Consider the following 15765-nt stretch of genomic DNA (forward strand, 5'->3'; position numbering starts at 1 on the left):
GCATTTCCAGTCATGTCATGCAAACAGAGTTCTTAGTTGTTCACATTAGAGAAAATGAATGGACTGGTCGTTATAGAGCACTCAAAGTGCTTTTTTTTTTTTTTTTACTACAAGCCTCATTGTGATAGAAAGGTGTCAGAATCCACCGTGCATCACAGTTGTTGTTGTTTGCTGTTTTGGCAGGAAAAGGGGGACCAACACAATATTTGGCAGGTAGTCATGCCTGATCGGTCCATGTGTGTATGTGTATACACATTCAGTATTTAGTAGGAGAAGCAAGCACAGGTATGTAACAAATAAACAAAGGAAGGAATAAGAGCTCGGCAGATCTTGACAGCATTCGTTATTCTTCTGGTTACTGGATGTGAAATGACAGAAATTTGTTTTATGTGGGGACTTTATTGTGTCATTCTTTTAGTTTTACAACTTAAAGCTTTACCTTCATGGTTCACACTTGTCCTTTTTTGCAATGCTGTTTCCAGATGCAGTCTATGACAAGCAAACAAGCAAACCAAAAACCCGATCACACTTTACATCGCTCTGTCTGCAGTAAACAGCAGGCAGTTCTAAACTTTTGTCGACATCACCTGAGGTGCACGTGAGACTCTGCCCATAATCGTCAAACTCCCTGCCACAAAGCCTGTTTGAAGTCCGATTGCGCATGTCCTCTCACAGCTTGTGAGCGACTGCTCCGTGCTCTCCCTCTCGAATGCTCTAGTCAGGCAGCATGATTTCCACTAGTACCTGATGCAAACTATCCCCTGCTGTGTGCAATGTCTCAACCTGATTCTGCTGCTGTTTCCAGAACAGTGAGTGTTTATCAGCTACAGGATTTCTTGGCCACTAAAGCAGAGAGGGGAATGTTGGACTCTGTGTCTGCTGGATGTGTTAATCAGATGTTTGATGACTTATAGTCACTGTTGTGTCATCTGCATGATCCATTGACCTTAAGCAGTGGTGGGAAAATCATTTCATTTTCAAGGCTGTTCCATTAAGCTTATAAAGAGATAAAATAAACATATTAAGCAGAAAATAGTTCAGTAATTGTTTTCTTCTGCTTATTTCTGCCTTCTTTAAATGGAACATAAATTAAGACAAATCTTGTTTTTAAATCTACGGGCTAGACAGTTTTCATATTTTTTTGACTTGTATAGTGACTACGGAGCCCCTCTGATGACATGGTCCAAAAAATAAATAAATTGTGGCCACAAAATACTACTTCGTGGGCACGAAATGGATATAATGTGCCCACGAAATGCTAATTAGTGGGCATGAAACACTTGACCGATAACCGTGATCCTTCCCAGGCCCTTGCAGTTGGTTGACAATAAAATCTATCCCGGCATCCAGGTCGTACTTTAGTCTGTAAAGCAACTGGGCTCTCAATATCCTGTTTAAATGTCTCTCGTAAAAATGGCTCCTTGCATTGCCAGGCTTTTCAAAATGCATTTGTAGCTCATTCCCAGCCTAAAATAGAACTCAATCATACTGTCTCTGTCCATGGTGTATAGCTTTAGCCTACTCTTATGCTTATGTCTGTACGCAGCTGTCCAGGAAAGGTATCAATATGATGTGCGCACGTTATCTATTTCGTTGCCACAAATGCGTAATTCGTTGCCACATTATACCCAATTCGTGCCCTCGAAATAGTATTTCGTGGCCACAAATGAGTATTTTGTGGGCATGTTATACTATTTCGAGGGCACGAAGTAGTATTTTGTGGCCACAATTTATTTATTTTTTTGGACCATGTCATCAGAGGGGCTCCGTAAGTGACAGACCTAGCATAGGTCTTTCCTTTGTACCTTACATAATGGGGTGAAGATGTTTTAGCATTGTAGAGCAAAACCTATTCCCCAAGGTGCTTAGTAAGAGTGGAGAAAAGTAACTCTGTGACACACGAGACTCAGTCGTTTTGACTGTCTGATGACAAATCAACACTGAAACTGTTTGGGATTAAAACGGCCACTGCTGTATTTGTGATTTGTGAACACACTTTTTAATCCCATACTTTCAGTGGTAGCTATTTAAATTTGAGAAGTGCCAGTCATCTTCCTTTTGAGTTTGCAATTATTTTGAACGACATTGTCTTTAATTAGTTATTTATCATTTGTTGCTTATTACACTGACACTAGTGACACTGCTAGGGTAAGTGTAGCACTGGTAGCATGAGGAGATACCTGGACCATACAGAGGTTGCACAGGTAGTCCAGCTCTTCCAGAGTGGCACATCAATATATGTCATTGCCAGAAGGTTTGCTGTGTCTCCCAGGAAATAGACCACTACTCTAGGAAAGCTAGACAGACCCATAGAAGTTCCTCAACCTATCTGCAGGACTGATATCTGCTCATTTTTTCAAGGAGGAAGAGAATGAGCCCCGTCAGAGCTACAAAATTACCTTCAACAGGCCCCTGGCCACTTCATGAGGGAGGCCTGATGGTCCTGTAGTGTGCTCGCTGCCTGGCACCGTGGAACCCGATTGGCATCTGCCATAGAATATCAGAACTGGCAGGTTCCTCATTGGCACCTTGTGCTTTTCACAGAACATCATTTTTTCACTTGAATTTTTGAGGTGTCTTTGAATTCTGCCCTCTGTAGGTTGGTGATTTTTATTTCTAGTAAAAGGTGTGGCATCCTTTCATTCCTAACACATGACCCAGTTCACATCAGTATAGACATCAGGCATGATTTTGTTTCCTCACTGAGATCTGATTTGTTTTCTTTGTGTCGCTTTAATTATTTTCAGCCGTCTTATTTACCGCCTTTATTTCTGATGAGTGAAAATTTTAGAAACAAGCTTTCAGATCCTGGTTTAAAAGCTCTCATTGTGCCATTTCCACTGTGACATGAAGAAAACATTAAATCCTTGTTATTTAAGTATCTCTCAGGCAGCTAGCAGTGCATTGCACCCTTCCTTCATGCATTTGTTGTTTCTTTTTCCCTTTACATGCTTGTGTTCACCACCCACTATGTTCTCAACAGCTCTCTTAGTCACCAAATACTTTACGCCGGCTGCTCTTCTGCTCCAGTTGTTGCTCAGCCTGTGTGGCTGCTCTTGGAGCCTTGTGGGAGACATGAGGTAATGATGCAGAGGTGTGCTTCTTTATTCACAAATACACAATATGCACTCCCTATTTTCTCTCCTTTTTACTTGCTCTCACCAGTATGTGGTTGGGTTAATGAGTTCTTTGCTGGGGTTTTTTCCCTCTTCGCACTGGCAGCACTACACAGCCTTGACGGGAAATTTTATGAGGTGACTTCAGCATTTAAAAATGTTCAAACGCCACACTTCACGCTTATGTGTACCCGCATGGCCAGTCTAGTCTTTTTTGTCTAGCAGTCACAGGTCAACAGGTGGGATTCTAAAAGATACAAGCTCGTGTCGGCAGTAGGAATAATTTTAGTGGTCAAAGTGAATCTCGTTTTCTGTAAGAAATACAGATATTTTTATTTGAAAACTTCAGATAAATAGTGAATTCATTCAGAGAGCCAGTCTACCAGTTGGTGTTTAATATTTATGCAAGCGGCGGTTTGAAGACTTTCTCACGTTCACCACTTTATCGAGTCATCGAGATAACGTAAAGTTCATATGGGAACTCTGATTCACTCCCCCCACCCGCTTGCTTTCTTTTTGAATTTTCTGACGGGTCTGTTTGTCAGATATGCTGGCTGCTCATGTGTGTGACAATCTGTCATTGTAGTCGATCTTGCTGAATGAGTGATGTGTGTGTGTGTGTGTGTGTGTGTAGCCTATTCTCTGTCATTCAGAAAGGATTCATTTAGTGGCTCAGATCTTGTCAGCTACAGACTCGCTTCTTTGTGTCACTCAGTCTGTGTGAGTCTGTGTGTGCTCGCAAATGAATAAAAATTACTCTCGCACAAAGGTATGATTCTTATTTGTGTGCTCAGCTTTTAATCAGTGATACTGCTAGCTGAGATGCTAATCGAAACACCTGACTCCAGCTGAGACAGAAGAATGGCTCTCTAATTGTAAAATCCACCACTGAATATTGAGGTTTACGAGAACAAGGTTATTTATTTGTAGTGCATAAGTGCTTAACTGTTAACCCTACATAACAGTTGCAGTGCGATAGCAGTGATCTGTGCTCGCTGTTATCTACTCTTTCTACAAACAAAGGAGGTGGAAACCTTCTGGTAGGTGACAGACCCACGCATGAAAAAAACTGAGGAGAGCATTGCTAATAGAACTGTAATACAGAATAACCTATGTCATATTGAAGGGTTAATTAAATGGGAATAGTAGCCTCTGTCGTTCGTGTGTGGCTTGATTACATTAGCATCCCTGTGATAAGGGCCTGCTCTGTCAAAACAAAAGGCCAAAAACATAAAAAATGCAGCAGGTCATTAACCAGCTTCACAGGTTTTACCTCTTAATCAAAGAGAGAGATGTGTGCAGTCCTTCATCACTAATTAGTCTCTCACAGGACAAATAGATACATTTAGCTGGCTAGGATACTGGCAACGGTACTACTGGTAGCGTACACTCACCTTACTTGTCCCCAGTAGGAATCATTTATGATAATTAGGAATTTCCCAGATTCCAGTGTGTGGATTCAGTTCCAAGCTTTAAATGGGACACACACCCTAGGATGGTTGATAATGACCTGACCTGAGCTAATGATGATGATTCTGATGACTTGTAGATACAGACATGTATTGTTAGGCTCATTTGTCCTAAAGAAATAGACTTTACATGTGATAAACAATTTGGTTACATTCTTGTGTATGAGAGTCTATTCGCCACTTCAAAGAAAGTTTGACTAACAACAGCTAACAGAGGCAAAAACAGAAGTTCTTACCTTAACCTCCTAGGACCTGGCGTCCACATATGTGGACATCACATTTTGGGTTATTTAGACCAAAATACTCAATTTTGCTCTACAGGGGCCTGATATCCACTTACGAGGACATTATACTGCTACTATTCTATCGAAATTATATCCTCATATGTGGCTCTTATTTTTCTTAGAAACAAAAATTAGATAAAAACAAAATCTGGTAATTCTTTGTTTTTACATTCATCAGGTCCCAATCAGCTCAAATATCAAAGAGAAATTAAAAATGCATGCTGTGGAAGAGTTCGGGCCTTAGGAGGTTAAAAACAGTTCAGGAGATCCTGAACATCGGACCTCAGTATTGTTGTCATCTGGCATAAGTGAACATCACTTATCACATTGGGTTCCTTTCAAGTTTTAATCTTCTCTAACATCTAAACAGCAACAGACTTCCTACACTCACTACAGACAAACAGCAACCATAGTTGTTTTTCCTACAGTGGCGAACGTAGCTAGGATTTTGCATTGAATTGGGAGGGTTACGGAAAACTCATATGACTACAATATAGTAATATTAATGTAAATTAATCAAGTAGGGAAGTTTCATTACCAAAATTATGTTGATTTCCAACTTCATGTTATAGTTTTGCATTATTCTCAGTCCAAAATAATCTTTATTTGGCCTCGGTTTAGTCATTTTATCTACTCCCTGCCCCCATACTAATCTAATCCAACTTTCTTCTCATTGGTTGCCTCTTACAAACAGAAGATTTTAACAGCAGGGTGGATGGGGGTCATAGAGAAAAAACACATATGTTGACCTCATTGTTAGAAACTTTGGGCATGTTTGATATGAGGTAATAAACAGTAAACTGACAGTACAATAGATCGATTTCACAGCTTTACAGCTTTTGTTAAAATTTCTCATTCATCTCTGTCATTTTCTAGAGAGAATGATTAAAAAAAAACCCTGCCAAAAAAGATAAACAACCCAGTGGGTAATGAAAGCAATAAGAACGTGTTTAAGTACATAAAACATTACATCCAGGGCCTTTGAGAAATAGTGGGCTCTCAGTGCATGAAATGAGGTTAAGCTGTTTAACTGGTGTTTTATCTATGTCAGCCAGACGATAATGCAGATTTGAAATAGGCGAGTTAAACTAAACCAGGGGCTGTTTTTCGGTATTTAATATTTGATACATATCCAGTTATCTTTGCCGCCAGTGATGCAAACAGGAGCAGACAGTCACTGAAAAAGTCAAGCCCTACATTATTCAGAGTAATAATCCAGCATGTTTTCTGAACACTTGGCTCTCTTACTCAGCAGTGCAGAACCTTTGACAGACAGTGAAATCAGCTCTCTGTGTGTTTATGCTGTCCATGGGAGCTTAATTGGTGTAAGCGTGGGCGAGGGGAGACAGACACACACACACTACACAAACATGCCATACGTCTATGTGCACATCCTGTGCTGTTTGAAACACATCTGCACTGTACCTCATTGCACATATGCACACTGCTGTCCTCATTTTGTCTCATTCTGTGCTTCTCTGTTCCTCCCACTTGTCTTGCATATTACCCTCTCTTTGCTCCTCTTTCTGTTCTTACTTTAGCTTCCTTGCCCTCTGCTGCTATATCTCCTTTTCTTCTTTTTGCCGTCTATCCACTCTTCTCCTCTCCTGTGTTTTCTCTCCTCCCCTGAGTGAGAGGTGAGCTGAAATGATTGGGGATAAAAAGGAGCAGCAGCATCAGGTGTAAATGGTTTCTGTCTTGACCACTTTAACAGCTGACTGCTCTTTTGGCTGAAAAATAACTTTTATTTATGATTTTTCTTTCCTTTCTATCTGTCTTTTGTGGTGCTTTAGTTCAGAGATGACTAAATGACAATTCTAATAATTAATTACAAATTGCTTATTTCGAAGCAAATGAATCAGTTTTAGCCGATGCAGCTTAAAACCTGTTGTTCTCTTTATGAACAACGACAAACTAAAAAGGAAAATGTACCACACAATGAAAAACAACAGTTATACAGTATTATAATTTTTGTATTTTGTCATGGGTCATGAGTTTTCAACCAGCTGTGCATCCATCAGGTTGGTTTTTAAAGATGCTAGAATTTGGGACGTGCTTTTGTACCATGTTCACTAGTGTGTGTGTGTGTGTGTGTGTGTGTGTGTGTGTGTGTGTGTGTGTGTGTGTTGCCATTTACTATTAGCTGACAATAGTGTGAGGTGATGGAAGCATTGCTTTAGTAGAAGAAGCAATAAAATGGATGAATGTAAAACACTTCACTACAAATAAAACTGTATTATTGGCAAATTCCAGACAAAGCAGCACAAATAAATATTCCTCCTCAGTGTTACATGGATTAGCATTATTGTGAGCTCATTTTAAACACTTTACATTCTGCTTACAATCAGCTCAGAAACACAGGCCTACATTTTGGTTTACCGAAGTATATTAAATATATTTATTTAAAAACAGGTGAATTAAAGGCTTGAGCCTTTGACTTTCAATATCCACAGTAGGATTTAAAACTGAAAAAAATAACACAGTGTATTAGAAAAACAGCTGGTTAAACTTGATGCTAATCTGAAAGCGTTTGTGGAATCTGTTTGACACAGGAGGAGTTACCCTCTCCTTCATTGAAGCTTTCTTTACTAACATGGTAAACAAGTTACATATGTTACACATGTTGGCTGTGATGGTCAACAGGAGAAAATCCATTCAACTCAAGTGCGGTGAAAGCAATGTATGCTTGTCTACTATGCTAGTCTCCCATCCATCACCTGTGATGGAAATAGATGTGTGAGAAGACTTCTGACACAATACTGAGATGAAAGGAGAAATATTGCTTTATGGTATGTTTTAATTAATGTCTTTTCTTGGATTCAACTCAGCAAGCACTGCTTGCCTTGCTTACCCTGACAGAACACTACTGTTTTATACATATTTCAGACCTGGTGTGTATGCTGGCGATATGAATGAGGCCCCAGAGGTTTAAAATATGGGTAACTAAAGTTTTTTTTTTTTTTTTTATAAGATCAAGGATCTGTCCATGCCAAACAAACTGTTGGATTTCAGTCGTGTTTAGTCATATTTATCCCTGTTAAAAAATCCATCAGTGAATAAATACTTAGGTCAAATATTTTTGCTCTACAACACCTCGGTAAGAAATAATAAAAACACTGTATTACTGAGCACAGGAAACTTATTAAAGCTTCAATTTAAATGGAATATAAGGACTTGTGCCACTCTGCTAAGAATGAATACAGTAAATACCATTATTCCTCTTACCTGTTACAGATAGATTGTAGGAAAGTGCACCTTACTGCATTTATTAACTTGCCAAAAAAACTCATATCTCCACCTTAAAATTAATAAGACTTGACACTCTTATCTGAGACTAAATTCATCAGGATATTTTTTACTGAGGTTACATGTCAATGGAGGCTGAAGGGTAGTTTTGCCTTAATGTCTGTGGTGGTGGCTGTGTTGGTATGCTATATGAATGAGTAGAAATCATTAAAATTCATCTTTCTAAGTTGTAAAAATTAAAACATGAAAAACACATGTTGCCAAAAAAAAAAATACATTATATGATTTTAACAACAGCCAGTAGCACTGGCAGCATTGGCTGACTTTTTTCTGGTATTACTCTGAAAAAGCAAGTGGAACTCAGAGATATGAAATGTAATTTCCATATTTAATCATCTGTTTGACTCCTTTACCGAGTGTGAGCTGGTGTGCGAGTGAGTATTTATGGATTCAAATGAAGACTCCTGTCTTCATTTGAATCCAAGTCTAGCTTCAGGGGATTTTTTTTTTTTATTCCTCTCTCCAACCTGTCAGCTACTTGTTGCCATGGTAGCATTATGTCAGAAGAGTGAGTGAGTGTGTGTGTGTTTGTTTGTTTTTGTGTATGTGTGTATTTTTTATGATGTTGACAGATGAAGCTGTAGGGGTGATGTGCTTATTGATACATAGAGACGTTTCTCCGACACCCACGTGTGAACAAACATCAGTAATGCACATAAAGAATAAATGCAAAATTATGTCATTAAACCTGGGACCAAAATAACAGTGTGACCAGCATTCTGCTTTGACCTTTTAACTAGAGCACTCCACTTTGATTGCCTGCAGTCAGTGAAGTAAAGTAGGATTTGAGGTTTCGGTGACAGATACTGTGTGTTCAAATCTTAGCTAATGTAAAGGCTTAAAATATGCTTAAATCACAGTTGCACTTTAAAGAGTCTTTAAGGGACAGTCCAATATTTCTTTTGGAAAGAATGATACCATTGTTTTATCTTAGCTTCACCAGCAAACACTGAAAAATCATCCCATTTACTGCTTGTTTAAACTTGGCAAACAGCTATACGTTTATATTGTGCTTGTTATTCAAGCACTTTACAATTTGATTGTCATACACCCATTAGCACACACACCAAGACTGTGAACCAGGTTATAAGGTGACACCACTGGCAGCCACTAAGTGCGCTCCCTTTAGCTGATTTTAATACACTGGTAGAATGGCTGGAGAATGCGATAATGCCACGGTGGAGCTGGAGGTAGCTCTGAGGTTTTCAGTCTCCACAGTCTCTTGGTGTAGCATTATACTCTGATACTGAAGGTCATACGTCAATCTATAGTTGATGCAGAGATAGATGCTGTTGTGTGTTGGGTTTCTGAGTGGTCAGTGCACAAACAAATTGGGTCACAAATCTCAGCTTGTAAAAAATGGGTTGTTGATTGGTGACTGAATCCCCTTCAGTGGTTTGAAAAATTCAATTTCGTATTATATTGGAAAACAGCAGAGTGAATGTCGCTTCAGCTGTGTCCCCGGGTGACAGCATTAGAGGAAAAAGTAACACAACTGCTTATCGTACATGTTGCATCTTTGGATAGAAAAAAAGCACCTGCCTTCACCCTCCGTATTCAGCTGTTGAAAGAGGGCACAGCGAAACAAGGATCACAGCGATCGATTTCGATCAACGCTCTCTCCGTCACACACATGCTCACACACGCAAGCAGGAATGTAAAGCCAATAGCTGTTTGGTCATGTGTGACAAGTTACAGTTAAACCATCTGCTCTGACCTTGTTAGACTCATTGTCTTTGCTGTATACTATACTATACTAAGTATACAAATGCTAATGATTATATTTTAGAAAAGAAGCGTCTAGTTATGCAATTTCATTATGCAGCAATGTTAATGCTCACAATAGGTCTTTGCTCTATTGTTATTGGTAAAGATGCATATTTGATGCATTCATGTTTTTTTTAAAAAATGGATCAGATTGAAAAGAATGAAGTAAAGTCCCAGTTGTTATTGTAAAACCTATGTAAAATATGATATTTACAGTACTATCTTTTATGGTATTTATCAGCGTTGCAGAAACTCAGTAAGTTTAGTCAGCATAATAAATGCATTTAACGAGCGTTTCCCTGGATATGCCTGGAGGAACTGAGTAAATGTCATGGATTTGGATGCACAGTAAATTAAAACATTCATTTATGCAGAAACATGTACTTGTGTGTGCCAGAATGCATGACTAGTAATACTAAGTTGCACATAAGAAGTAATATTTTAACTACTTGCACATATATCTTGTTAATAAATACAAAGGTGCAGTTCAGACATGAACAAAATTAAATAAATGTTGAATAAGAAGCAAATGTAGCCAAAGCAGAAAACAGTCATTATGCAGGTGGATTTAAATGCGATGTGTCATGCAGTAGATAAATTCAGAAAATCATCATATACGTACATTCTGACAGGGTCTCATAAATAATAATTCACAGCACAAAGACATTTGAGCTGGTGAAAATTAGCATAAAACTCCTTCCCTTAAAAAAGAGGAATGCTGCTTTTGGTTTACCTCATTGGGATTATTCATGTTGCATTTTTCACTACAAATGTGTTTATGTTTAGTTTTTATTTTTAATCTTTATATGTGAAAAATACAGTCTTGTTTAAAAAAAGACATCTCTTCACCCACAGCACATCAATATTAAAATATAGAGTAATTAAAATGCTAGCATAAAGTTTGACTGATGCCAATTGGTTACTGTTGACCTTTAGTTTGACCATCTGCTCTGAACTGACTAAAAATTGAAACTGACACAATACATTCTAATTGAATGGACCACTAAACTGTACTGTACACATTACATTACTGTGCAATATACTGAACTGTACATTAAAGGGAAGATTTCTTTTTAGCACAAAGCAGAAGTGGTTTCTTTCTTCTGGGTCCACATTCAGTGATTAAACTTGTAAGTGGCCTTGTGCCTACTCACAGAACAGGAGTTACATTTAGTAACAACTGTTATTAACTACTGTTTTTGTACAGTTGTTATTCTAGCACTCATTTAAATTGTAATGATCAGCCAAAAATGAAAAATAATACCTTTAACAGTGGTATGAGACCGTTCTCATTCTCAACGCGTAACATTACCAACGATTTGTCACGTCTCGAGGCATCCCATAGAAACGTGAAAGGTAACCTGTCGCATCCCTATGAGGAGCACCGGATTGTGGATGGAATCCAATAGAATGACGCTTCTGCCGGTAACACGTATTCCAGCCCTAACCCCAACCATAACCTTATCCCTAACCTTAACCACAATCTTAATCGTATTAGATAGAGTTTTCCAAAGCGATTATTGCTGAGAAAATAAATATACATCTGTAGATTCATTCCAAATGGTTCTCATGTTTCCGAACACGTAACATACAGACAGGTTGGGTGGCCGAAAGTGTAACGTATCGACATTTGTCACATGGCGTCGTATGTCACGTTATGGGATAAGAACGTGTTGGTGATATCAGATGATTTGTTTTTTGTCTTTTTTTTAGTATTACTTTTTACCTTATGATATATGAGACCTTGTTGACCTTTAGTTTTGTGACACCACAATGTACAGGTGTAATCCTTGCCTTTCGTGTGAATATGGTTTGGTGGTAACAGTTGTACTTCAATAGCTTTTATGAGCACTAATCCACTTTCTCCATACTGTATACAGGTACCCTAAACCAGCGCAAGTGGGGTAAGAAGTATCCATCCTGTAACAGTCCCAGACAGTCTCCTGTGGACATCGACGAGACATTTACACAGGTTAGGCTGCAGTACCAGAATCTACAGCTAGAGGGCTGGAACAGCTTGACAGCAGAGTCTACCACCATTCACAACAACGGGAAGACTGGTATGTTGATAGCCCTCTACTGTCCCTTGTGTGCTTTTGTTTGTGTTTGACCCTAATACGTATAATTTCCAGCATCTATCTTTTTACCTTAACCAGTGCTGTTTCTTAATTTTCTTTAAAAAATCTTCTGTCCTGTCCAACGAAAAGCCAGTTCATCTCTACTGAACTATTTCACCAGCTTATTAAAGTATTAAAGTAGCGAGCACATGAGGTAGAGATACAATATATGGTCAGTTCGATTTACGGCAATGATTTTGACATACTCGTGGAGCTCGAAATTACAACATCTTAATCTCTGGCTGTGGAAATAAGCTTAACTTTCTAAACACCACAAAAAAAATGATTCACAGTTCTGAGGTTAATGAAGGAGAGCGCAGCTAGGATTTAAAGGAGAACAAGTCAAAGGAAGATGAAGAGAAAGAGACTAAGTAATTGAGAGCGATGCAACTAGAGGGACAGCAGCAGAGGGAGACCGTGTGGAGAAAGAAAGATCGATGCCAAGAGGCAGAGATGAAACTGAGCAAAAGAAAAGAGGCGACAAAAGAGCAAAGGGAGAATGTATAGAGAGGGAAGGCATGAAATGAGGACGATGTGAAGAGACAGGGAGGAGAGGCAACATGTGGAGTGATGTCTGGTCTGATAAACAAATGAAAGCTGGCTGAGCTATCATCACCCTCTTTCCAATACTGCCTGGGCTGTGGGAGTGTGTGCTTCTGTGTGCACTCTGTATATGTTAATGGTTCCAAAATTAATCCTTTCTTGCTCTGTCTGAGAGGAAATTGCATATTAAACAGATATTCCATTGCTGGCAGGATTTTCATGAGAGAAATGTATAGCCTACAGAGTCTCATTAAAATATTTTATTATGTTGTGAGATATTTTTCAGCAAAGTAGAAAGTGATATACCAATTGATCTGGTGATCACCAAGTATTCAGCTGATGGGCCATGACAGGAACCTAACCAATCAGCCTCAGATGTATCAGATTTTGCTCTCATAAGCCCGTGCTTGTGATTGTTCTTCTTGGTAGCAGTATGCTGTGTGAGCACCTAAACCAGTATAACACTGGCATATTGATTCTTCTCTGAGACTGTAATGCTAATGCTAACACTGTAACTAAGTAGGTTCGAGCCCAGCCTTGTGGTGCTTATGACTAAAAAATTGTTATTGTTTTTTTAAATTGTTGCTGCTCTAGTGTGTGTATTTTTAATTTTATTAATACCAGAGCAGCTGAAACTGATTAACAACACCCTCTCCCACTTAACTAACCAGATCAATATGCTAGAGGTTTAACTGGCTTGATGCTAAACTCGGATTAAAAAGTGTTTCTTTAATTAATTAATTTTTTTAGAAGATAATTTTGAAGGGGCGATTGGCCAAATTTGATCACATGAAGTTTTTAATTTTTATGAGGTGAGAAGTATGTTTCAGAATTAAAAGTTACTACTGTCTAATCTGTTGCTTAGGCTGTCAAACATTAAATACATACTTTGAAGGCAGGAGAGACTGAATACATATAAGTAATGAGTCCTGCCTAAACAAAATTGATGATCGGCCTTTTTGGCTTCTGTGAAACTCATTTAAACGTGTGTTCTATTGTGCATTTTAGTGGCAATCGATGTGGATGGGGAGTTCTTTGTGAGTGGCGGAGGGTTGAGGTCCAGGTTTCGTGTTGGCAGAATCACCTTCCACTGGGGTCGCTGCAATGCAACATCAGATGGGTCTGAACACAGTCTGAATGGAATGAAATACCCTCTGGAGGTAAAGGACGGTGGTGCACAGCATCAGTTTGGCTTTTTTAACCAATAACCTTACACCGTGATTACCTTTGTGTCTCTTATGGATCAGATGCAGATCTATTGTTACAATTCAGAGGAGTTCCAAAGTCTGGATGAAGCTATAGAGAAAGAAGGAAGGGTGGCTGCCTTAGCTGTGCTATTTGAGGTAGGCTGATCTGACCTGATCACCTGATAACTAAAATGTCATTATTAGGGTCCAATCTGTTTCTCCTCAGATACTGTAAATGTAATATTGTCATTGTTTGTCTATGTGATCCTCAATAATAGCTTGTGCTTTTGTCTGCAGATTAGCTTGGAAGATAATGAGAACTTAATTCCTGTTGTGGAAGCCATTAACACTGTCAGCAGGTTTGGTAGGTTGAAGCTACAGGACAGTGCATTGCAGCTTCTGAACAATGAACATTAAATATCAAGCTATCGAATCAAGAGATAAACAAAAGCATATGTTTTAGCAAATATAACCCAAAACACGTAATCAGGTAAAGCAGGCCTAATTTCAATTTTTCACTTAAAGGTACAGTAAATATTTTCTTTTGAGCTCAGATAGGTTGTACTCAATATACATCAAATAGTGTGAAATTACTTCTTACAGCAAGTTTTGTGTTCTCAAAAACAATTAATCTATTAAAAGTACATAGGAAGCAGCGCTGTTAGACATCACTGTTCTGCCTTATCATGTTTTATATGTGTGACTAGAGACTGTCCACATATGTAGTATGTCTTATAAATTGAATTTAAAGATCACAAAACTCTTGTGACCGTTTAACATATTTTCAAATCAATTCAATTTTATTTATACAGCGCCAAATTACAACAACAGTCGCCTCAAGGGGCTTTATATTGTAAGGTAGACCCTACAATATTTTCATCATCTTTTTCTCATCATGTCTTTCTTCATCTGCCTACTCCACCACTGCTCTTTCTCCCCTCTTATTTCTTAATTTCTACCTCAATCTTCTTTCTCCTCACCAGAAGCCTCACCTCCTAGGCTGAAGTCAGGGCTCTAATACATGAAAACATGCATAGAAATGCTCATTTACTCCCAGTATTATTGCTATTAATTATGAGACTGCTTAGACTCCATTCCGTCTCCAGACCAACTCAAAACAAGCCAGATAAGCAGTAACAACAACTAGTTATTAGCTAAAGTTATGCATTAGGCTCGAGCATAATAAAAATCACACTTCCCCTCTGATAAACATTAACCCCAGTTAAATTACATTCTCAAACTGTATAAGAGTTTATTTGTTAAGTGTCCAAATCTAACAATGTTGGATCCGCTTTAAAGAAAGTTTCACTGATAACAGCAACTGACCGAGGCTAACAGCAGCTAACAGCAGCAAAAACAACAGTGCTTACCAACAGAAAAGTTCAGAATATCAGCAACTCACCTTAGTGCAGCTGTTATTAAACAGAAGTGAGCTTTATTGACTCATCGACTCGTATGGGACTTCTTTTGCAAACCTTCACAGCCTCAGAATGACTGCAGTCATACATACAGCTGAGGTAAACAGTGCACGACAACCAGAATGAATCTGAGAAAAATTATGAAGGAGTGTTATAAATGACCAGAGAACAACATTTAAGGATATTTTTAAAATGTTGCAGCTTGTAGAAAAGATTTGCTATTTGTTGTTTTTTTGCAAGGTAAGAGTGGGTCAGTGGAGGCATTCACCTTGAGGTCCTTGCTGCCAAATAACACAGACAAATACTACATCTACAACGGCTCACTGACTTCCCCCCCATGCTCTGAAATGGTGGAATGGATTGTCTTTAAGTATGTTGTGCCCATATCGGAAACACAGGTAAGTACACTGAATCACACACACGCTTACCCCCAAAACTGGCCAAATGTAACACTGAATTATTTATTCAAAAGAAGAAAAAAAATACTACATAGAATAAAACCATTCAAATATACATTACAGCATTATTTATATAATCATGAAAATGCTGATGCTTCTA

General features: G+C 38.5%; 1 protein-coding gene across 2 annotated transcripts in view; it reads left to right on the forward strand.

The window, feature by feature from the left end:
• Positions 1–15765, forward strand: part of ptprz1b (protein tyrosine phosphatase receptor type Z1b) — a 60445-nt gene that overhangs the window by 26389 nt on the left and 18291 nt on the right. For both annotated transcript variants that reach the window (XM_084909377.1, XM_084909378.1), the window contains exons 3-7: positions 11823–12002; positions 13611–13762; positions 13850–13945; positions 14087–14153; positions 15448–15605. In XM_084909377.1, coding sequence (XP_084765503.1) covers positions 11823–12002; positions 13611–13762; positions 13850–13945; positions 14087–14153; positions 15448–15605 — 653 coding nt within the window. The remainder of the gene's footprint in view (positions 1–11822; positions 12003–13610; positions 13763–13849; positions 13946–14086; positions 14154–15447; positions 15606–15765) is intronic.

Source organism: Perissodus microlepis, chromosome 17 (assembly GCF_051167445.1).
Source record: "Perissodus microlepis isolate ML-2025 ecotype Zambia chromosome 17, ASM5116744v1, whole genome shotgun sequence".
Lineage (NCBI taxonomy): Eukaryota > Metazoa > Chordata > Actinopteri > Cichliformes > Cichlidae > Perissodus > Perissodus microlepis.